Source organism: Rhinolophus sinicus, chromosome 12, assembly GCF_057876585.1.
Source record: "Rhinolophus sinicus isolate RSI-liver-muscle chromosome 12, RSI-T2T, whole genome shotgun sequence".
NCBI lineage: Eukaryota > Metazoa > Chordata > Mammalia > Chiroptera > Rhinolophidae > Rhinolophus > Rhinolophus sinicus.
Window position 1 is genome coordinate 51,364,424 of NC_142512.1, and position 23,125 is coordinate 51,387,548.

The 23,125-nt window shown below is 51.8% G+C and overlaps 1 protein-coding gene across 2 annotated transcripts in view; it reads right to left on the reverse strand.

The window, feature by feature from the left end:
- SDK2 (sidekick cell adhesion molecule 2) overlaps window positions 1-23,125 on the reverse strand; it is a 246,206-nt gene that overhangs the window by 88,080 nt on the left and 135,001 nt on the right. For both annotated transcript variants that reach the window (XM_074319611.2, XM_074319612.2), the window contains exons 3-4: window positions 14,067-14,173; window positions 3,049-3,196 (exon numbers count right to left, since the gene is read on the reverse strand). In XM_074319611.2, coding sequence (XP_074175712.2) covers window positions 3,049-3,196; window positions 14,067-14,173 — 255 coding nt within the window. The remainder of the gene's footprint in view (window positions 1-3,048; window positions 3,197-14,066; window positions 14,174-23,125) is intronic.

Here is a 23,125-nt window from a genome sequence, read left to right on the forward strand (position 1 = left end):
TGACCAGTCCCTTCATAGATGGTCCTGGAGTGACCTTCTGTTTGTGGCACTCAGGAGGGCCTGCAGCCTGCTGTACCCAGATGAACCCACACTGAAAGAAGCTGGTGGAATTCCTGTGGGGCATGGGTGGAAGGGTCAGCTCTCGGGTAGGGGCTCGGTTCTATTTTCAGCCATATGCCTCTGGTTTCAATTTACTAGGTCTTTCCCACCCCCACCTTCCATCCACTACTCCTATTTAGCCAGCCTTTTTTTTCTCGGCTCCGTGGGGGCCCAATTGATAATTTAATTAAGAAGAAAATAAATCATCCTAGAAGCTGCCCAAAGCCCCCAGCGTGTTGGAAACCTCGTCTCCTTTTCATCAATGAGCACCAGGGAATGGATGAGGAATCGCTAATCACCGTCTGTGCCCCGGCAGTGAGCGCAGCCCTCTGTAGATAGCACGCCCTCAGCACCCCGCACGGCCCTCTGGCATCAGCGTTCATCAGATACGTATCTCTGGCAAACAGACACCAGAGAGTGTGCTACCTGGGACCTTTCCTTTCAGTTATGAATATTAATCCGGTGTAATTGCTGAGATAAAATCACCACCATGTGCTATCATGTGTTTGGGAGGAGTGCTGGAGGGGGTGGGAAGGTGGTGGGTGTGACCACGTGTGTGCACGCTGAGATTGTTCTGTGGTGGTGCCAGAGGCTGTTGGGAATGAAAAGGGGTGAGGACAGAAGCCAGGCGGGAGAGCATGAGGTGGGCAGGTGGTGGGGAAGGGATGGTGGGACGGAGGATGGACACGGGGTTTCCTCTATCACAGCCAATGTAGGAGATGACGGCCATGTGCCCCCTCCCATCTCCGTGCCACACATTGCTGTCCCACCGAGTCTGGATGAGGCCTCAGAATCCTTCTCAATACAGCATTCCAGGCAGTCTCTACCACTCGATGGGCCTGCAGGATGCCATCACTGATACATCTAGGACATGCGAGATAACCTCACTAAAGGGAATGTGGACTCACCTGTCTTAGCACCTGTACAATTCAACCTGACACTCTATGTTAATGGTCAGCCAGGCCCTGCTGCTTTACTGAACCTTGATTAGGTCTATGGGAGAACACCCCGACTCACACAGCACAGGTCCACCTGTTAGCTTGGGGCTCTATTCTAATTCTTCACCTGCTCTGTAGCCACACCCTTTGCTGTGTCACTTTGCAGGTCCTCTCACTCAAGAGGCAGAGTCAGTTCTACCATGTGATGTGCTTTGGCCAATGAGATATTAGCAGAGGCTGGAGAAGTTTGTTTCTGTTTTCTCTCTTGCTCCTCTGCGGTTGCCAGGAGAAGAAGCTAGGGCTAGCTGGCTAGAGGGTGAGACGTGTGGAGCAGAGCTGAGTCACCCGTGATTCTCCCTGGTCGAGAGCCAGCCCGTTCCAGACAAATGAGAGAGAGTCCAGCCAAGACCACCAATCTGCAGATTCATGATGACAGATAAACGCTTTTTGTCTCAGGTCACTGGGATCATTTGTTACACAGCATTATTGTATCTGTCGGTAACTGACGCATTCCAGGACAGTGGTTCTCCACTGTGTCTGCACATTAGAACCACTGGGGACCTTTAAAAAATCGTGATGCCAAGGTATATACACTCCATTTCATGAAGTCAGAATATATGTGGAGTAAGATCTAAAGATCAATATATTTTAAATTGTCCCAAATGATTTCAACAGGTCGCCAGGCTGAGAATCTGTATACCAGGACCAATTCTCTCCAAGTGCAATCACTTTATCTTCCCTGCCCCACATTTTTGTACTCTTCTTATATAATATCCATGTAAGACAGAATTAAGGACCCCAACTCTGGAGTTGGCAAGCCTGGAACCAGCTGTGTGAGACTTGGCAGTGTAGTTAAACTCTGGGGAGCTTCACTTTACTGTCTGTGAAATGGGGATAAAACCAGCTGTCTCATAGGCTTATTAGGAGGGTCACTCAGTCAAAAAGTATTTTTAGAGCATGCACTCTGGGGATCGAGAAGGGAACGAAAAACAGCATCTCTTCCTGGGAGGAGTGTCTCTCCTGGAGGAGAAAGTGATGTGTGGAGTGTATTTAATCCAGGCTGAGAACACAGCAGGCAGCCCATAAACGACAGCCACTGAGATTATTATTATGCTTCTCTCACTAGACTTCTTGGTCCCCAAAGGCAAGAACTGCCTATTTTGGCTCCAGCTTCCTACAGAGACCAGGACGGCTCCACCCACAGTCGACCTGCACTGAAGAGACCAAGACAAGGGTGGTCTTTCTTCTTTTCTGGGAGAGGGGAGCATTGGAGGGAAACTGAAAGGGAAAGCCTGGGCTGGCTCCAGACCCTGAGGGGGGGATCAGGAGGGCCGGGTGTGTCCCAGGAGGAAATGCTTTGCCCCTCGCCCTCTGCGGAGGTGCTGACTCCATTGCTCCTGCCCACAAACCAGGCTGTCACAACCGACGCCTTGGGCCACACAGAGGGGTTTTGTTAGGGCTGAAAGGGCCGTGTGTTCTCTCCTGATGGGGGCCCCCCTGGCCTCACCTTCTACCCGCAGCCAAAACACACACAGCCTGCGCACACTATGGACACCCAGCCACACCCACACACCGGAAACACCCAGGGGCCACCCACCCTGCCGGGGACATGCCAGCACCCTCCCACGGCCCCCTGGTCTTGCTGGCCTGAGCCCTGGGTCTGTAACCACAGTGATGGCACTTCTGTCTGTGCCTGTTTAGGTTTCTTAAGTACTCTGGGAGGCAGATTTCTTTTCTAGCTGAGAATGGAGCCAATGCCCTGGGATTCCCCAGGAAGGCGACTGAGCTTTCCTGGCTCCCGGTCTTCGCACGCACATTCCCAGAAAGGCCCCTCGTAAACCAAACTTCTGTCATCTGGGAGGTCCCCAGGATGGCTCTGTCCCAGAAGAGCTGAAAGAAGCTTCCACGAGAAGGGCCCTGCTCAGCATTTTGGGGGCTTTTCCTGGCCCCAAACCTCCTGTCTCCGGGCAAGCGCCCCCCCCCCCCCTACCCCCCAGAGCAGGGTGCTCACATGCGGCCGCTGGGCGGGATCTTGCGGCCGTCCCGGAACCAGGTCACCTGTGGCCGGGGGAAGCTGGCGATACGTGGGGCACGGATGACGGCGGCCTCTCCATGGGACACACTCTGGCGCTTCTCACCCTCCTCAAAGTTCCCCATGTCTGCGGAGGGAAAGAGCACACGCAGGGATCAGGGGCCGAGGCCAGTGGCTGAGACTGCCCAGCTCATGGGGTGGGAGTCGTGGCAGGAGAGGGAAGATACAGGCAGGATGACCATGGGGCAAGGGGACACCACACCCAGACCGCCCCTCGTGACCCCACTGCCCCTTCTAACTATGATATGCCCTACGTTGTGCTTTTGGGGTTCTCATCCGTTTAGACCCACAAAGCAACTGATTCATCCAACTACCATGAGAGGCTGGTCATTATTTCACACATTACTGCCCACATGGGCTCAGAGAGGGTCAATGATTTGTCCAAGGACATACGGCTGGGAGGAGGCAGAGTCGGGATTTGAACTCAGATCTCAGAGTCTGGAGTCAGGCAGAGCGGTCCTTCCAGCCCTGCCCTACAGTGCAGCAGGGGTTTAGGTGTGAGGTGAAGGGCGAGTCTTGGGGGCCACGTTCCCACACCTTTGGTGGGAGAGGAGGGTGGGCACACAGAGAGGGTTGGGTCTTGGATGCTTATACACAGGTGTGGAGATGATTTCTCTCCTAGGCCTTGGGTGTGAGGCTGCAGGGTCCTGTGATCCCTGGCAGATAAGGAGGGATTTGGGGCGTGAGAAGGGGTGTTTGTGCTGATGTGCACAACTCTTGACTATTAATGTACAAATATACATCCCTGCTACTCAAATTGAGGTCTATGGGTCAGCAGCATGGGTACCACAAATTAGAAATGCATAGTCTCAGGCCCCACTCTGACCTGCTGAATCAGACTCTGCATTTTAACAAGACCCCCAGGGAAGTGTATACATAGTCAAGCACGAGAAGCACTGTTTGTCCCCAAACTGGCTGCATGCCAGTGAGAATCACCCAAAGAGTTAAAACAGAGTGGCAGGAGATGCCGGTGTCTCAGCCCAAACTTCTGATTTCACTGGTGGTGGGTGTGGGCTGGCCATCAGAATTCTTATGTGCAGTGAGGCTCAGACTGCTGAATGCTTCATTTTGTTTCCCGGTTGCCCACCATTCCCTCCCTAACCGAAGGGGCCACGTCCTAAGCCACCTGGTGTCTGATCCCTTGAATACTATTTCCCCTTCTCCCTCTCTGTTTACGGGAGAGGGAGAAGTCCCCCAACCTGGCTGCACCTCAGAATCCCCTGAGGGGCCTTTGCTATTCCCAGAGGTAAGAACCTTTGGGGGTAGGTAGGACCCATTCATCGGTGTTTCTAAAGCCACTCAGGTAGTTCCAACACAAGCTGAGTTTGAGAACTACTGTGTGGGTGCAGGTCAGCGGTTCTTACACTCTGGCAGGTCTCAGAATCCCCTGGGAACTTGGTGAGCCCACAGCTTTGCTCCTGCTCTTCCCCACTCCCTAGGACATGGAATGGCCCTGCTTCACCACCCCCAGGTCTCTGAGTTCTTGACTCACTCTCTGGGGACTCTGCTGCATGCCAAAGTTTGAGAACCACTGGCCCTTACTCCCCAAAGCCCTGGGCTTGAGTCTCTTCTCACCTCAGCTAATGGCTTTGACCTCAATCTCTCTGCGAAGACTCTCACATCTGCTCTGGCACTTTCCTGAGCTCCAACACCCAACACTCAATTTCCAACAGAAAATGTTGGGCATTTCTTATCTCCTTGCCAGGCCCTCTTAGTTCTGTTCATAGCTCTCCGCCCTAGCCACGCCTGCCCAGTTCTCCTAGGCTCAAAACCTTGGAGCCTTTTGCGGTACTTCCCTTCGTTTTCCCCCACAAAGTCCCGCGGCTCTTCCTCTGGAATATCGCTGGCATTTACCAAGGCCCTCGTCTTCTTCCAGGCCCCACCAACAAGCTAAGCTAGCCCCATTACTCTGGCTGCATTAACCCCCACATGGTCGCCATCAGAACCCCCCACCCCAGCCATTTTCCACACTTTTCCTGATTAATTTTTCTGACATTTTACCGGCTTTCTCAGAACCTTTGGGATCTCTTCATTGTCCCAGGAAAGTCTAAATTCCCTTGCCTGGATTCAAGGTCCCTCCCTAATCTGACCCCAACCAACCTTTCCTGCCTTAATGCCCACACCCTGTTAAATGTTCCTCCTGCCATTGTCGAATTACATCCCGCTTCTCACTTCAGGCCACCGGAGTGCCACCCGAAAAAGCCACGATTCACCAAGGCCCCACGATTCAACAGCATCCTGGAGGGATCTAGACAATTAAGTGTCTCAAGAAATAAAATCTGCTGTTGGCACCCTTGTTCTAACTTTGGCAGGCAGTGACTGTCACAGTAGGGGCTTTGGAGTTATTGAGACCCGAGTTCAAATGTGACTTCTGTTACCTATTAGGCATGGCCTTGGGCAAAATTCTGAGTCTGCTGAGCTTTAATCTTCTCTTCTATAAAATGGAGTTAAGAAGAGTACCTTCCTCATAGGTTAGAGTCAGGATTACATGAGATAATGGATACATGTGTCAGGCTGTATCTTGCCAAAGATGGCTGCACCAATACTGATTTTCTGTCCAATATGCTCTTCTTATGAATAAATATTTCTGGAAGTGATGCTATATGACTTTGAAGGCTAGGTCATCAAAAGGATACAACTTCTACCTGGACCTCTCTCTCTCTCTCTCCAGACACTCCTATGGAATCCAGTCACCATATTGTCAGGAAGCCCAATCTATCCCACACGGACATGGGAATGGCCCACGTGGGAGGCCCTGAGGTTGCCCAGAGGATGCCCAGCATCAACCATGGACAGGGGAATGAACACGTGTGCCCTCGGATGACTCCAGCCCCTGGCTTCTGAGTCTTCCAGTTGAGACCTCAGACATCACAGAGCAGAGACAAGCCATCCCTACTGTGCTCTGTCCAGATTCAAGACTCACAGAATTGGTGAGCAGAAGAAATGATTGCTTGTACACCATTTGGGGTAAGTTGTTATGCAGCCATAGAAATTGGAAGAGTATCTTAAAGTGCTAAAAGTTCTATTTAATATTTGTAGTATTAAAATATTGGAATCCTCTACATTTTTCACAGTTTAAACACCAACCTCTTTAACAACGATTACCCCACGCCACCCAACTAGAATTCAAGAGCAAAGATGCATTCAGCACTGACCGACTAGGGGTCAGGTTTCTTTCTAGGTGGACTTTACATGCGTTGTCCCATTTAATCCTCTCATAATGAGAGGCTCAGCTTTAATAAATACACATTTTTTAGTTGTTTATTAATTGCTATTACTTGGCTCTGCCCGTTAAAAAAATTGCATCAATAAATCACATTGATTTCAGTTCTTACAATAATTTTATCTATTTAAGAAACTTTTCCCAGAACTCCGAAGATATATTTGAACAATTTAAAGCAATTTCATGGTAACAGTGTTTCTTTCTCCTCTCTCTAGTTTTATTAGCTCCATTTTGTCAGTGAGGAAATTAAAGCTCATGGAGATAGAGTGGCTTATCCAGGGTTAAGCAGTTAGAGCTGGGCAGGGCCAGTGTTCAAACCACCCCCCTCCCGTGTGTCCTCTCTGCCTCTTTCATGACTCATACCCTGCATTACAATTCTTCATGTGCATTCTTTATCTCTCTCTACTACACTGGAAGCTTCAAGAGGCAGTTATAGTCAGTTGTATTCATGAGCAAATCCCTACAAGATACCTGGTCCCGTGCTTCGCACACAGTGGGTTCTCTCTAAAGTCACCCAATGCCATCATGCAACAGCTCTCTATGAGCCCCTACTGTGGGCCAGGCAGGCCCTGTAGTCGTTCTGAAGAAAGACCTGGTCCCTGCCCTCACGGAGCTTCTAGTCTGGTCAGGGAGATAGGCATACACAAGACAAGCCACAAACATTCAGTGACACACTGTGACAACTGTCAGGAAGATGGAACAGGCAGCCGCAGAGGAGCTTACTTTAGACTGCGAGGTGGGATGAGGCTTCTTTGAAGCAGAGACATACATAAAGAGTAGGTGTTAGAAAGTGTGTGTGTGCCCGTGTGCTCTTGCATATGTGTAGGTGATGGTCCAGAGGGAAGAGAGGGTGTGAAGGCTGGGAGGTAGGAGAGAAGAGTTAGTTGGCAGAAATAAGAGAATGCAAATAAGACAGCGTCAAGGGTTTGTTCGGTGGATGGATGGATCCTTGGATGGATGAATGGACAGCTGGATAAGTGGAGGGAAGGCGGGAGGAATGGAGGATGAATGATTGCATGCATGTAAGTATGTACGTATGTATGTACGTATGTATGTATGTACAGTTGGATGACAAGAGGAATGGATCGATGGAAGGAAGGAAGGAAGGAAGGAAGGAAGGAAGGAAGGAAGGAAGGAAGGAAGAAGGGATGGAGGCATAGAAGATTGTATACATGTATGTAGGGTGGGATGGAGGGATGAAGGAAGGGCACAGCTGGCCTGGGTCCAAGTTTTGCAGTTGATGCTCTCCCCCACCTTTCCGTCCCACCATCTCCCCACCTCACCGTGGCTCTCAGGCCCCCAGTACCCTCCCATTCTCTCCACTTCACTTTGTCAAATGGGCTTCCTGGTCCACTCAGGAAGCCCCCTGCCTCTGCTCATGGGCCCAGGGCACAGCCACGCATGCACTGAAGAACAGCAGCAAGGGGCTATTAGAGGGTGTCCACTCAGGCCGCAGTGCAGGAGAAAGGCTAGAGGAAAGGAGGGCCACACGCTGACAGGGCCTGGGATCCAGGATCTCCTAGGATAGCCCACTCACACGGAGGTAGAAACAGGGGACGTTTACTCCACGTCCTCTCCGAGGCACATGCCGTGTTATGCTTCACGGTACTGACCCAGCTTTCCCAACCAATTCCCCCACAGCAAAGAAGAGTGGGCCTGGGACACAGCTGGACGTGGCCTAACAGTCACTCCTGATGCCTTTGTTATAACTTAAAAGGTCTTGTAAAGTATGCATTCTACTTCAGAATATATCCATTGCTTTTATATATTTCTAAAACAGTTTCTACCATGAAATATGTCATGCACACAAAAGAGCGAATGTAATTATATGTATAGTTTAAAGAATAGAATGAACACTCACGCACCCAGCACCCAGCTTAAGGACTAGAACTCTAACAAATCTTGTCCCCTCCCCCTCGACTTCCCTCCCAGTCACATCCCCTCCCTTTCCAGAGACAACTGCCGTCCTGAATGTCATTGCTTGTTTTCCTTCTTTCAGTTTCACCACATATAAGGGCATCCTTAAACAACTTAAGGTTAATTTAGTCTGGTTCTAAGCCCTTAATAATACTTAGGATTATTTTGTATTTTGTCTACTATGATTTGCTTTATCTATGCAACATTTTTTTTTTAGCTCCCTCTATGTCCCTGCACTTGGTTTAGTCATTTTCACAGCTGTCTGGACACCCATGTATTGAGCTTGCACAGCACTGCTGCAGTCTTTTTCTGTGTCTTACGGTCCTGCTAAGAACCCTCTCGTGTGGATCTTCTAGCACACGCGGCTAAGAGTCTCCAGAGCATGGGCCTAAAGGTGGAATTGCTGGGTTGCAGGGTGGGCACATGATGATTTTTTGAGATGGTGCCAAACGGTTTTCCAACTCTGCACCAATTTACCAATTCACACGCCCAGCAGCAGAGATGGCAGTTTCTGCCTATGCTTGGTTTTGCTAGACTCTGCCTTTTGCCAATCTGGTGGGCAATCTGTGGTTTTGTTTACTATGAAAACAATGCTTCTGCCTCCAATCAGATGGCATCCATGACTTCCACTGCATTCTGAATAACATCCAAAGTGCCAACCACACCTTAGAATGCCGCTGTCTGTCCCCAATACCCCACCTTCTCAGCACCATCTCCTTCTACTGTTCACTTCTGTCCCTCTGCTCCAGCCACCCTGGCCTCAGACACCCACATCCACCCCAGGGCCTTTGCACTTGCTGTTTCCTATTCTGTCTGTGTGGCCTACCCCTCACTTCCTTTGAGATTCTGCTCCGTATCACCTCCTCACACAGCCTCCCTCAGCCCACATTTCAAATTAGTCCCCTGCCCCATCTTCTAGCCCTCTCCCCTGGTTTCATTTTTCCTTATAACACTTTATTTTTCGTCATAGGCCTTCTATAGTCTATATTCTATTATATATTCTCCTTTTCACTTTTGTTGTCCCCACTACTTTCCTTTCCCTTTCAAGGGACATGTCTTGGTTTTGTCTCGTGTCCTCAGTGCCCAGAACAGAGCTTGGCACACACTGGGTGTACAGCCACCGTCATTTCACGAGTAAATTAAACATTCAGGTAAAATAGGTGCTCCAGAAAGACACAGTACGTCCTCCGGAACCACTGCACGGCCCCTAAATAGTCTACATGCAATACTCACACTCAGGTTAAGATTTAAGAAAAACAAGCCGCTTGGTGGCATTCTGGGTATCAACCCCAGCCCACGTGACCATGGGCTTGATGCCCTCAAGTCCTATTTTGTACGGGGAGTGGGGGTAGGATAGGAGGCAGGCCGGGCTCCCCAAGGGGCAGGGTGGGCTTGGTTCTGGGGCTGGGGCTCCAAGTGTGAGGCAATGCCAACCAGGTGAGGGCTCGGGTCTGTGGCCCAGGTGACGAGAGCCCAGAGGAAGCCATGGGGTCCGGATGGGAACAACCGGTGGCCTCAGGGAAACCGTCGACTGGAAAGCTCTCCCAACCCTCTCAGCCATTCAGCCCACTTGTCGCAGGGCACGCCAGAAATTTATGGCGACTTTAAAAACACAAAGAAGACTCTGAATGGGGGACAGGAAGGGAGCTGGGGAGGACATTGATGTTTTATTGACTTCCCCTTAATTGCTGTAATTAAAAACATGTAAAGAATCTTTTTGTAATGACTTTGCCATTATCATTAGTTGTTAGCACAGCTGCCTTATTAATTTCTCATTAGAACCTAATTCCTGGGGCCTCTCTGGGAAAGGGGTGCGAACCAGGGGTGGGGCCTCTTGGCCTGATCCCTGGAGAGAGACCCAAGGGCAGCAGTCGTGGGCACTGGCTGCTTGGCACCCCGGGACCCTGGCAGGCAGAAACTGCCAAGGAGAGACCGGAGCACTTGGAAAGGCAGCCATACCCCACCTAGCGTCAGAACCTGTCTGACTGGAGAGAGACAGACAGATGGAGGAGGTCTGCGGGGCACAAAGCTGGGAGAGCCCTAGGACTGGGAAAGGGTGAGTGAGGGGAAAGATTTAAGGAGGCTCCCCCTCCCCAGGTCTCGCCAGTGTGCGGTGAGTCCCTGAGACGAGCGCCTCCTTAAGTTTTGCATCCTCCATGCTTCACTCTCTCCCCCTGGCTCCAGCCCTGAACAGAAGCAGGGGTGGTTAGGAATGTACCTCTGCAGGTAGACAGAGTGAGAAAGGGTGTGCTTGTTTATTCCAGGATGCCTTCCCTGGTGGGCCTTGCAGAGAGTCTGCTCATCCCTGAGGATTCTCCAGGATGGGTGCTGCTTCTGGTTCTCATGCACCGATTGACTCACCCTTGTGACAGCCCCACTGGGTAGGCACTAATATTAACATTCTTTTTAGGAAGTAAAGGCACAGAGAAGTTAAGCAACTTGCCCAAGGTCACACAGCGAGGGAGAGGTGAGCTGGGATTTGAATCTGGGGCTCACGGCTGAGTCTATGGCTACACCCTACCGCTGATGGTAGTGAGGCAGGAGAAGGTGGAACAGAAATACTGGCTGTGAGAACATGAATTGTCCTCTGACCTTTCTGTGCCTCTGTTTTCCCATCTTGAACATCCCTGGAAGGTGTGTTGGGGGGTGGGGAGTGAGGCTAGATTTCGAATTCTTCATCTTCCATAGCTAGAGAGAGTCCCCTGGGATGAGACAATTGTGTCGAGCAAGGGAAGGGACCAGGGAGGTGTGTGTCCCACTGTGGCCACCAGGGCTGAGCGAAAGCTTCATTAACTTGTCAAGATGAGTATTTTCCTCAGCTGTCAGGCAGGAGTTCCTAGATCCCCTAACCCTTTGGCTTTACAGCCCAAAGGGCTGCAAATAGTGGTTTCCATTTTGTGCTGCTATGGAGAGGAAAGGGCGTAAGACCTGCAAGGTGGGTGGGTGCAGTGTGAGGGGTGAGTTCTCAGTGCCATGGGAACTGGTGGTCGGGAACACAGGGACCTGGGCTCCTCTCCCCTCCCCCCACCCCCCACCTTCAGCTCCTTCAAGGTGTCTCCTGTCTCTGCGGGGGCCTAGAACCCCATTTGCATAGCCAGCAGCAGCGCCATGTAGCCTGGTGGCCGCCTAGTGACAACTGTGGTTATGACCATGTCCAGAGTGCCTGGAGCCCAGGGTGACAAGTGGCTCTGAGAGGGCAGAGGGAACAGGCCAGGAATCCCCCTGTGAGAGGTGGCAGAGGGGCAGGGGTTTGGGGGTCCGGATGTCACAAGAGAATGCCAGCTTACTGCTCTGTTTGGTCAGGACAGGCTTTGCCAGAAGCCATTGCATTCTACAGTCCATTTTTCCCTTCCTTAAATGATAACACAGAACATTAATTGTAGCAACAAGTTCCCACTGATTGAAGGTATATTATTTGCGGGCACTGGGTTTGAGCTCAAGGGATTCTCTGGGCAAGCCCAGGAGGTAGGTATTATCAGATACATTTTATGGATGAGCAACCTGAGCTGACTGAGGCTCAGAGAGGGTCAGTCACTTCCCTGGGGTCACTCAGAGATCCAGAGCATAGCCAGGATTCGAATGTGGTCTGCCTGGCACCAAAGTCCATGTTCTGCATTAAGCCAAACTGCCTGTCGTGGTGATGGGCACCCCACAGCCTGCCAACACCGTAAGGTACCTGCCACCCCTTTTCCCCTCACACGGGATCTCGGCAATGGCAGAGTCTCAAAGCTCCCTCACGGGTTTGGACCAGGCCCCTGCATGTCACCACCACCTGCGGTCATCTCTGCCAGCATCACCTAGCGTGACCAGGACCCACAGAACCTGCAGTGTGGGGAGGGGGAGCTCAGGATTACCCCAGCCATGGGGGTCTGTACCTGGGCAGAAGGTTACGGTGTCAGGCAGTTTAAGTCCCTGCCATCTGCTTCTCACCCCACTCTCAGGCTGGGAGCCCAGGTAGGTCTAAGCCCTTCTCTGTAAGAACGCAGGAAATTCTAGGGAAATGCCTCTGCCCGTTATCAGGGCACCGTGTCTGTTTCTCTGCACCTGGGTCTCGTCACAACCCATCCCTTGGCTTGGGGGCAGGAGGATACCTGTGGGTCTGGGAACAGGGTCCAGGCATACGTCTGGCAGCACCCCCATTGTGGGTTTATGTGTACGTGAGAAGGAGAGTGCATATTGTGGGGGGTCAGGGGGCGGAGTCCTGGGCTCCTGGGTCCCTATCACAGCCAAGGAAGACGCATTTCAGCCACTTGGACACTGGGTTCCCTTCTCTTTTCTTTCTGATCAGCAGAGCCAGCCCAGGGAAGACTGTCACCTCAGGGGCTCTCAACTCCAGAAAGTTCCTATTGTCTCCTACGAGCCAAGGGCTTGGAACAGACACTCCCCACAACAGTCTGGACTGATTGGGGTCCTGGATGGCACTTCCAACTGCACACACATGCACATAGACACACACGTACGTATTCTCACCAGCACCCAGGTGAGCAAAGAGGCAGACCAATCCAGACACATATTTGCACACACACATGTATGAACCCACGCCAGTGCACCCACACTTGCACACCCGTGCATGCACACGCAGTGTCTCTGGGGGCTGCCCCACGGCTGCCCGTGCCCCGCTGCACTCTGGGCACTGGTTAAATGAAACTCCACAGGAGTCTTCCAGCCCAGACAGCAGCCCTGATCCATCATTTTAATTCAGGGCTTTTCTGCTCCTCGGAGTAAGTCAAGTCGCCTTTAGCGCTGATTTATGGGGACAAGCCGTCCTGCACTTCTGATTACAGCTGTTTTCCATAATTATTATAAACACTCTTTGGCTCACTCGAGGTTTCTTATTAGATTTCTCTTTCTATTTCTCTCCAAGTAGAAAGCTTTCTCCTGCGCTAAGTCAGAGGGAAGCCCCTGGGGGCTCTGGATGAGTGGTTGTCCTTTTAAAAAATTTTCAGAGCTCACTAGGGCTTTTTCCACATGCTCATGTCTCATTGCGCAATCGTGGACCTCTCCCCCTGGAACACCCAAAATGAAACAGCCCATATGAGGCTCATTTCTAGCACAGAGCAGCTATTTAAGATGGGGCAGGGGGGAAACTGAGTCACAGGGGCGCGCGATGACTGGTGCTCTGGAGCCCTGGGCCGTGAGATGCCCTTGGGTTCTTCTGAAGCTGCCGTCCCTCTTCCATATGAGGTAGCGCTTCTGGTGATTGGTGGCACTGGGGAGAAGGCTGTTACCCTCAAAGGCTCAGCGAGGGCCTCCCATTTTACCCTCTGCCCACCTGGCCCTTCCAGGAACCCTGACTTGTCATCTCCTCTCTCCCTCTTAGAGTTACGTGGGACCCCCACACTGTTAGTGCTCCAGGGCTGAGCGAGTTGGAGGATGGAAAAATTAAGGTCATGGGGGCCCCTGGAAAGTCGACCAAGAAGAGTGTCATAGCTAGAAAGGTTCAGGTTGGCCGTTAGGAACCACCCCGCCCCCAAGTGTGAGGCCAACCCCTGAGGAGGCCCTCAAAGCAGATGATGGAGCTTCCTTTCGAAAAACAAAGCAGCTAGTCACATTTCAAGAGTGTTCACCTCAGAGCCAGCAGATGTGTGTGTGTCACTTATCAGCTGTGGAACCCTGAGAGCTGCTGCCACCTCTCGGCCTTGGTTCCATTAACTGCAGAAGGGGGTCCCTGGCCCAGATAAGCGGGAAGGGCCATGGACAGCACCCAGTGAGCCCAGAAGGAGCATGGCTGCTGGGTAAGGACCTGCAGACGCTCTCTGGCTTCGCCCACCCTGCCCACAGTCACCCGTGTACTCACAGGCCACCTGGACCTCGGTTTGCCGCTGCAGCAGAGCGCCCATCCGGTTACGCACGATGCAGCGGTAGAAGCCAGCGTGGGTGCGGTCCAGGCTGGTGATCATGTACCTGGGGGCAGATGAAACAGCCAGTGAACAAGTCAGGCAGCTGCAGGGAAGCACAGGTCAGACAGGGGTCAAAGGGCAGAGGTCGCCATGTCACCCTTTTCCGGAGTGAAGAGCACCTGGGAGCTCTTGACTCTCTGGCCATGTCACGGGGTCACAGAAAGGTCCTTATCAACAGGAGAGTCCCTCCCAAAGGCAAGGAGGCTTTTGCTGAGGTGCCCAGGAAGTAGCCTGCACTTTCCCACGGACGGGAGGTACTGTGCTGAGCCCTGGACCCTGCCTGTGACCAGGCCTCCCAGGGCTGTGTTGGGGCCGTCGGAGGCTGCTGTCCTCCCCTGCCTGTGATTTGTATGACTGACAAAGGTGGGGCATTTTATTTCGGCCAGGCATGGGACTGTGCTGTGATAGTCACTGAAATGGGTGGAGGTGACAGAGACAGGGAAATTTACATGCTCCCCAAATGCTTTGCATGGTTCCATCATGAAAGTTATAGACAGCTCCATGGCAGCTCTGTGGAGGGAAAAGGCAGAGCCTTCTGAGCAGGACACGTTGCCTTTCCATACGTGGGGGCCCTGGGGCCAGAATGCACACCCCTGAGGGGTCCCTTGGGAGCCCACTCCAGGAGCACATGACTGGCCCAGATAGTATCAGTGTCTGGTGTTGGGCAAGAGCAGGAGTGTGGTGAGCTCATCTGGCTGAGAGGCAGGGAGGACGCCAGGCTGGGTCCGTGCCAGGAGCTTTTGGCAGCGAGACATAGGCAGGTGGTACCCTCTGGTATGGAGGGACTAGTTCCCCTGGCATGCTCTCTGGCAGCATCTTTCCTATCCCTGGGGAATGAACAGCCCAACACAGACCTCAGTGAAGCAAGGGGTTTGTGCCGAGGGTATCTCCCCAGTCATTGGGTGTCCTAGGGTTTGCCCAGCTGATTCAGTGGACAAGCTCATTGCCACCTGCTCCTGGGCTATGCTAACCCTGGGACAGACAACCTAACTCCCAGGAGTTGCCAAGTTTTCTTTGACATGAGTTCTGGCCAGGGCCCACCATCACCATCACCATCACCATCACCATCACCATCACCATCACCATCACCATCACCATCGTCATCATCTCACAGTGATGACATTGTATTAAGTACTTTTCATACATGGCTTCATTTCACACAGCACTTCCCAGATGGTTGGCTAGCATGGACCAGTAACACTTAAAACATTGGGGGTTGACATAAGATTGTCAACCTTTTACTTTGCCACGTAAGATCATTAAAACCAGCCACCCAAAAAGCAAACGGAAAAACAATCAAGGAACAAAACACACACATACACAGACACACACACACACAGACACACAGACACACACACACACACACACACACACACACAGATAATATTAAAAAGTGCCAGGTAGGAAGACAAAAATAAATAGGAATGGTCAGCATTTTATTTATAAAGGACATTTCTGAGATCACACAAAAAAGAAACGTAACCTCAGCATAAAAGCCTTTTCAACAAATTTTTGCAAAGCCCACTACATTAGCTTCACTTTTCTCATTTTAGGGGGGCAGGTACCAACTGTTGTGGGTCTGCATTTTGAGAGCCTTTCATTTAATCTCCACTAATCCTATGGAGGGAATACTTTTATTAGCACCCCCATTTTCGAGGTGGGGAAATCGAGGTTCAGAAATATGTCGTCATTGACCTGTGGTGTCACAAGTAGTAGGAGGCAGGGCCAGGGTCCCACACAGCCTTTCTGCGTCCAAGCCCAGCTGCTAACCAGCTCAACACTGTTATCATAACTCAAAGGGCCCACCTTCCATGCTGGGACTACACAAGCCCCACCTCACAGGTGAGCATGTGACAAGCTGCCTCTGGCTCTGCAGCATCATCCAGAACGTTCTGGCTGCCCAAGCCTCTTATCTCTGCCACCGGCTGCGGCTCTTATCTGTCTGGCATTACTGTGCACAGTGTGATGATGGGGAGATAGCGGGCACCCCAGCTCTGGCAAATTTCCCGTTCTCCTCCCACCGTCCTCAAGCCCATCACAGGCTCTTCCTGGCCTCTGCCCCATGTCTCCCGTGGGGAGGGTAGACAGCTTTGGGGAAACTATTTGGGCCTCGAAAGCGATGTCGTGACCTGCGAGGGAAGCTGGAGAGAGAGACTGGCTAGAAAAGCCATCTATTTTTGGAAATGGAACCAGACATTATTTAAAAGCGCCAGCAAGAGGAAAATGGACAGACATGGCCAACAAACTCACAAAAAAGATGCTCAGTGTCTGTCACAATGAAATAAAGCCCAATCAAAACCATGCTGACATATCAGATTGCCGAAGATTTTCACACGCGATCACACCCAGTGTTGGCAAGAGCGAGGGGGAGAGGAGTCCTACCCTCAGATGGGCTGGTGGAAATGTAAATTGGTCTAGCCTTTGGGGAAAAAAATCTGTCAAAATAAGAATATGCAAACCTTTTGACCTACAGGTTGCACTCTTGGGAGCTGGCCTTTTAGACATACTTGCAAAACTGTGGCAAAAAAAAAAGTACAAGGATGTTCTCCACAGCATTGCTTGTAATGGCAGAGATAAACAAAACTGGAAACAGCCTACACGACCGTCAAAAATGGGATTGGCTCATTTGATGAGGCCGTCGCTGCAGACTGAACGAGGAACCTGTATGGGATGAGATTGAATGGCCTCCAAGATGCACAAAACATGGAAAGGACGCTGGGGAAGAGGGACGAATCTGAAAATAAAAACACCAGGCAATAGGAAGCTAAACAATAATTGAGTTCGTGGACCAAAAAAAATAAAAGTCCAGGAATAGTGTAAACGGTATGATACCCTGAGGGGAAATTGAACCAGTATACATATTTGCACACCTATAATCACAGACACTCTGGCAAGTACATATAATTTTTCCAAGATGGATCCTCCAGAACATATTATCTCGCTTTCGGGAGAGGTATCGGGGGTGGGGAGGGAGGGAAATGTCTACTTTTTGATTTTATGCCTTTCTGTGCCATCAGAATTTTCTTTATCAGGTACATATATCGCTTTTATTTTAAAAATAAAGTTAAAAAAATGGAACTTTGAGCATACAATTTAAGTATACATTATAAAAAAGACACCAGGGACTTACTGGGTTAGGGTTTGTTTGCTGATATCAGTGATTTGTGGTGAATTTTAAACTTTAATAATACTAGATTTCTGCATAAGGCTCTTTGCTTCAGCCAGGAACCCCCAAGGCCCACCTGGGGCTCTGAGGAAGGCCACAGGCTGCAGGCCTGCCCCTCCCCTGGGGCTGGCTGGCTCAGGGCCTCCCCTTGGTTCTCCTCCCCTGCAGTTGAAGGCAGGTGCTCCTTAGCCTGGCAGAGCGGGATGCAGCCCCCGTCTGGCTCCTCCTGCCTCCTCTCCCTGGGCTGCCTCTGGTGCACTGTGCCTGAGAGACCTATTTCTGGCTTGTAGGCAACATTATTTAAAGTAACAGTTCCACCACTGGCTTTCCTGCCAGGGAAAGCCCCTTCACGCCACGAGAAGTGCAGCTGTCCCCCTGCCTGGCAGGCGGGTGGAAGAGGCCAGCAGCTCAGTTTGCTGTAAGCATCCTTGACAATGTCTGACAGCAGGAATTATCCCTGTGGTGCTCCCTCCTGGGCCCTCAGGACACACTCAGCCTACAGCTCTGTCTGCCCACCTGTGGCTGTGGGCCTGGCAGGGACCTGGATGGGCCCAGCCCTGTCCAGGACTCCTCTGGGAGCAGGGAGGTGGCTATAATGTCCTGTGTAGCAGGGCTCACTCCCGATGCAACCACAAGGGAGCATGGCGTTGGAGAAAGCCCCGAGGCTTCTGACTCAGGGAAATTTAGGCTTGGCTTCCGCTTCTGACATTTCTTAGGTGTGTGGCCTGGGCAAGTTATGGAACTTTGCAAGCCTCGGTTTGCCCATCTGTAAAATGGGGGCAGTCATGGCTGTCTTTGATGTGAGCATCACAAGAAGCTCTGGATAGAAGTGCCTGGTCCACGGCAGGTGCTGCCCAAATGCCCGTCAGGTTCCTTTGCCTGGCAAATTCCTTGGCTTCTCTGTGGACATGAACTCTAACTGTCCCAGACACCACCGAGGGATCTGCTATGCCCCTGGCCCTCAGCTGCCCGTGGAGTACTGTGTCCTCCTGTCATAGCTCTTCAGGGACACTGGGGACAGCAAGGGAATGAGAGCTCCTTTTCAAAGGCTGCCCCTCTCTTGACCCCAATGAACCTCTCTTCACCAGCCTCACCTTCCAACCTCCCAGTCACCTCCACCTGTGTACTCAAGGCAGAGGGGCCTGAGCCTGCCTCGCCGGGGATGAGGAGCAGTGATGGAGGCTAAGAGGGCCACATCCTGCTTGACCTGCAGCCTCTTTCTTCACTCAATGAGGAACAGTCGCCGGGGCGTGGCCCCAGGGGCTGGGGAACCCCTGGATTCACCCACCTCTAGGACCGCAGATTTGTTGACTTACTATAGGAAACATAGTCACAGGACCCAAAGTTCAAAGGATAAAAGTAAAGGTGCACAGTAAATGTCTCTAACCAGCTGCCAGGTCATTCCCGGCTCCCGACACACACAGGGAGGAAACCGTTATTAGTTGCCTGAGTCTCTTCTCAAAATTTCTTAACATAAATTCATAATCCCTCCCCTTTTGAGCAGGAGACAGGACCTCCTCTACCTGCCGTTCTGCTCTTTCCTTTGTGCATGTGACAAGATATCCTGGAAACCTTTCCATAACCGCACTTAGAGCTTCCCCAGGCTTTCTGACAGCTGCGGAGGAGAGAGGAATCTCTTGGATGGTGGAAGCTTTGCTTTCTCCCAGTGAGATGGTCGGAGAGAGGGCCGTGGGGCTCGGGCTCAGGGCCAGGGTGGGAAGACAGGAAGATACACCAAGAATCTGTTCTCTGCCCCATCACGGGGTGTCCTGATTTAACCCACAGGGCCCGCGGGCTCGGTCTACTCAGTTCCGAGATGCAGAGATAGGCTCGGGGTGGAGGGCACACGACGACAATGCAGGGAACAGCCAGGACAGATAATTGGATTTTTAGAGACACGAGATGGGCAGGGGAGAAAATAACTGCCTAACAAATGTGGCATCTTCTCCAGCACGGGGACACTCACAATGCCCTTTTTGGTTCGAGTCCTTGAGTGTCACAGTTGATATTTAAAATGATTCTTAGTCGCATTAAATAAGATATTTCAATTCCACGAAGCTGTCAGGAGCTGATGCGGACACCAGAAATAATAGGCACACTCTCCTTGTATTGTCCTCGTTAATAAATCAGACGCCTGGAGATGCACACAGATGCTCACAAGGAGGAAGGGTGTGTGTATGCACGTGTACACCTGTGTACACACATGTACACCTGTGTACACACATGCACACTGGTGCACACCCACCCGTGTGCATGCACATACACATATGCACACACACCCACACACACTGTGCACACTCACCCACTTGCATGCCTGCACGCTCATGCACACACAATTGTGTACACACATGTACACACACTCACACCATCTACACCTGCACACTCATGCATACATGTATGCACACAGCCCTGCACACACATTCATGCACAAAGGCCCCACTCCTAGGGTGAACATGTCCACGGTCACTCCCATCCCGAGGTCACCCAGGGCCTACTCAAGTCCACTCTGCTCAGTTCCAGTCACATCCGCTCTCACACGGAGGCCACACACATGCTGGCACTCTGGGCTGCCTCATTTAGATGCACTCAAGAGAGACAGATGTCCCTTCACAGACACACATACGCTCCCATGCAAACCACATTTTCTAGGTTCTAGGTGGTCCTCAAGGACAAAGATTTCTTACCACTGACCCCTTGGTCCTAGGGCTTTCTTTCCCAAGGACCCTGTGTGGGGGAAGGAGGCTGGGAGGGGACGGAGAGCGTAGCACTGAAGTTTGGGGAAATAGACTCCCCCTCCTGTGCCCCTTCCACAGGCTCCATCCCCCAGGCAATCTGACACCCCCTGCCCGGCCTCTTCTCAAGTGAACTGTGCTCAAGGAGGGTAGGCAGCTGGGCCTCCACATCCACTGGGGGGCCAGCGGGGGCCCTCTGCTCACTGCCCTCAGGTGTCACTGTAGATGGCGGAGGCCGACACAGGCTGTGGGGACAGTGGCAGGCAGTTGAGCTCCGGGGACCCAGGCTTCCTTCCCTCTTCCCATGGCCTTTTGGGTAACAGGAGAGGCAGCAGGTCCAGGCAAGTGCGTGCTCAAGTGTGGGTGTGTCCTCAGAAACCCACGGGCACACACACTGTGCCCCCGCCTGCAGCAGGCACATGGCCGTGGGGTCCAAGGACTGGCCCCTGGGGTGGTGGCAGGCTAGAAATAGGCTCCGTATTGTAGGTTTGCTTTTGCCAAGATTCTTCAGGAACAAAAGGTAAAATTCTGTGCAGGGTGATTTAAAGGGGAAAGTATATGTACCAGGTAATAAATAATAGTAATAATGATGTACCATTATATCATTAAGATAATTATCAGTAATATAAGAAATGTACTGTTCTAAAGGCTTTAACATACATCAAGTCAGTTAATTCTCAGACACTGTAGGAGGTTTGTGCTAATAGAAACCTCAGTTTACAGATGTGAAAATGGGCCCAGAGTGATTAAGTAACTTGCCCAGGTCACAAAGCTTGTAAGTACCTAGTACATTGGGACAGCCCAGTGCATAGAGAAGACAAACCTCAACTGGACATGTACCCAGTAATTTGGAGTCTCTCATTCCTGGGGTTTGTACATGTCCCCCCTTATACACAGAGAGAATGTAAATGACGAGGGGACAGAGATGCTTCTGGGCAGGGCCTAAGGATGGGCCTGAGGCGTGTCCCAGAGAAGCTGTTGCATAGTGCTGGCCAGTCTAGTGACAGTGGAGACCAGGAGGAAGTGCCTGACAGATCAGGAAAACTCTTTAATGGGACTTTGGTTGTGGAAGGGGACCAGGGTTGAGAGGGGTCAGGGACAGAGCTTAACTGTTCTGTGTGACAACCACTGGAACGCAGCAGCCCTAGGAATCCTGAACTCATGGTGGGGGGGGGGGGCTCCCGCAGGAAGTAGATGGAGCCCGGCCCTGGGAGGATGATGGCAGGAGGACACTCCCTGTGGTGAGGACAGGCAGGGCCATTCAGGAACAGAGATTTCTGTTCTCTTTTAAGTGGTTTCCAGCCTGTGCTGTAATTCCCCTCCCACCTCTTCCGTGAGTCTGTTCTATGCACAGCCGGCTTCTGCTAATGGTGCTTTGGGGAAGAGAGGGGAGATGCTGTGCTCCTGGGAGGGTCGCCCTCTGACGGGAGGTGGCAGGGTTGAGGGAGGCCCGAGAGGCCCAGGGGAGGTGAGCACAGTTCTCCATAGTCCTAGGAAGGCGGGAGACAGTCTCGGACTTGTCTCCTCACAGAATGTGGGCATTTGGATAGTAAAGGACTTGATGACCATGGGAGGTGTGGGCACTTGGGCACAGCGGGTGCAGAAGGAGAACCCCTGACTGACTACAGAAAATGGGGGCTACAGTGACACTGGGTCACAGATGTGAGATCTGTGAACTCATCTCTTCCTGCCTCACTTCATCCCTTCACGGGCACACAGGGGTGGCTGGGTCCTCCCGGTCGCAGGGGCAGGGAGCAGCCAGGACTTGCTCACACCCGCAGGTGTCCACAGCGCCGGCAGCACGCAGGGAACAGGCTACTCGGGGGCTCATGAAGACCCCAGCGTCCAGGAAGTAAAAGCTCCCTGTCGGCCTCACTCTCCAGCTCTACCCACTTCTGGCAGTTTCTAATGAAAATACGCCTCCCCTCACTTCTGTACATGCTGCCCCTCAGCCTGTCGGATTCCTCTCTGCTAGGATATTCCCTCCAGGAAGGCTTCCAGAACAAATCCCCTGTGGGCTACCCCAGGGATCTCTCCTGCCAGACCTGATGCATTTGTCACAACTTAATTGAATGTCCTATGTACTTGCATATGTCTCCCTGGGGCCATGTCTTGTACACTGTCCCATGCTCCCCACATACCACGTCTAGAACAATCCATGCTCAATGAACATTCTATGAATGAGTCAGTGACATAGCCAGTGTGGAAGTCCAAATAATGGCCCCCAAGTGGTCCACGCCCTACTTCCCCAAAACTGTGCATACGTTAACTTACAGGTTATGATGGTTGAATTGGGTCCCCCCAAAAGATGTTGACACGCTGACCTACAGTCCCTGTGAATGTGAGCTTTTTTGGATCCAGGATCTTAGCAGATGTCATCAAGGTAAGATGATGTCATTAGGGTGAGCTTTAATCCAATATGACTGGTGTCTTTAGAAGAAGAGACACAGACAGAGACACACAGGGAGAAGGCCGCGTGATGCCAGGGGCAGAGGCTGGAGTGACGCTGCCACAAGCCAAGGAAGGCCAAGGGTCACCAATGACATCAGAAGCTGGAGGAGAGGCACAGAATGTATTTCCCCGGGCGCCTTCAGAGAGAGCGTGGCCCTGCCCACACCTTGAGTTGGGACTTCTGGTCTCCAGAACTGGGAGACAATACATGTCTGTTGTTTTAAGCCACCCGGTTTGTGGCACTTTGTGATGGCAGCTCTAGCAAACTCATATTGGTGGTGACAGGGATTTAGCAGCTGTAATGCAATGAAGGACCTTGAGATGGGGAGACTCGCCTGCATTTCCTGGATCCCAAGCCTCCTTGCTAGAGGGAGGCAGCAGCGTCAGAGTGAGAGGAGATGTGAAGAGAGAAGCACAGGATGGAGTGATGTGGGGACGTGAACCAAGGAATACAGGAGGCTTCTAGAAGCTGGAAAAGGCAAGGACCCGCCTCCAGAAGGAACGCTGCCCTGCCGACACCTGGATTTTCAGACCTCTGACCTCTAGAACCGTAAGAAACACTTGCCTCGTTTTAAGTCACTAAGTTTGTGGTCATTTGTTCCAGCGG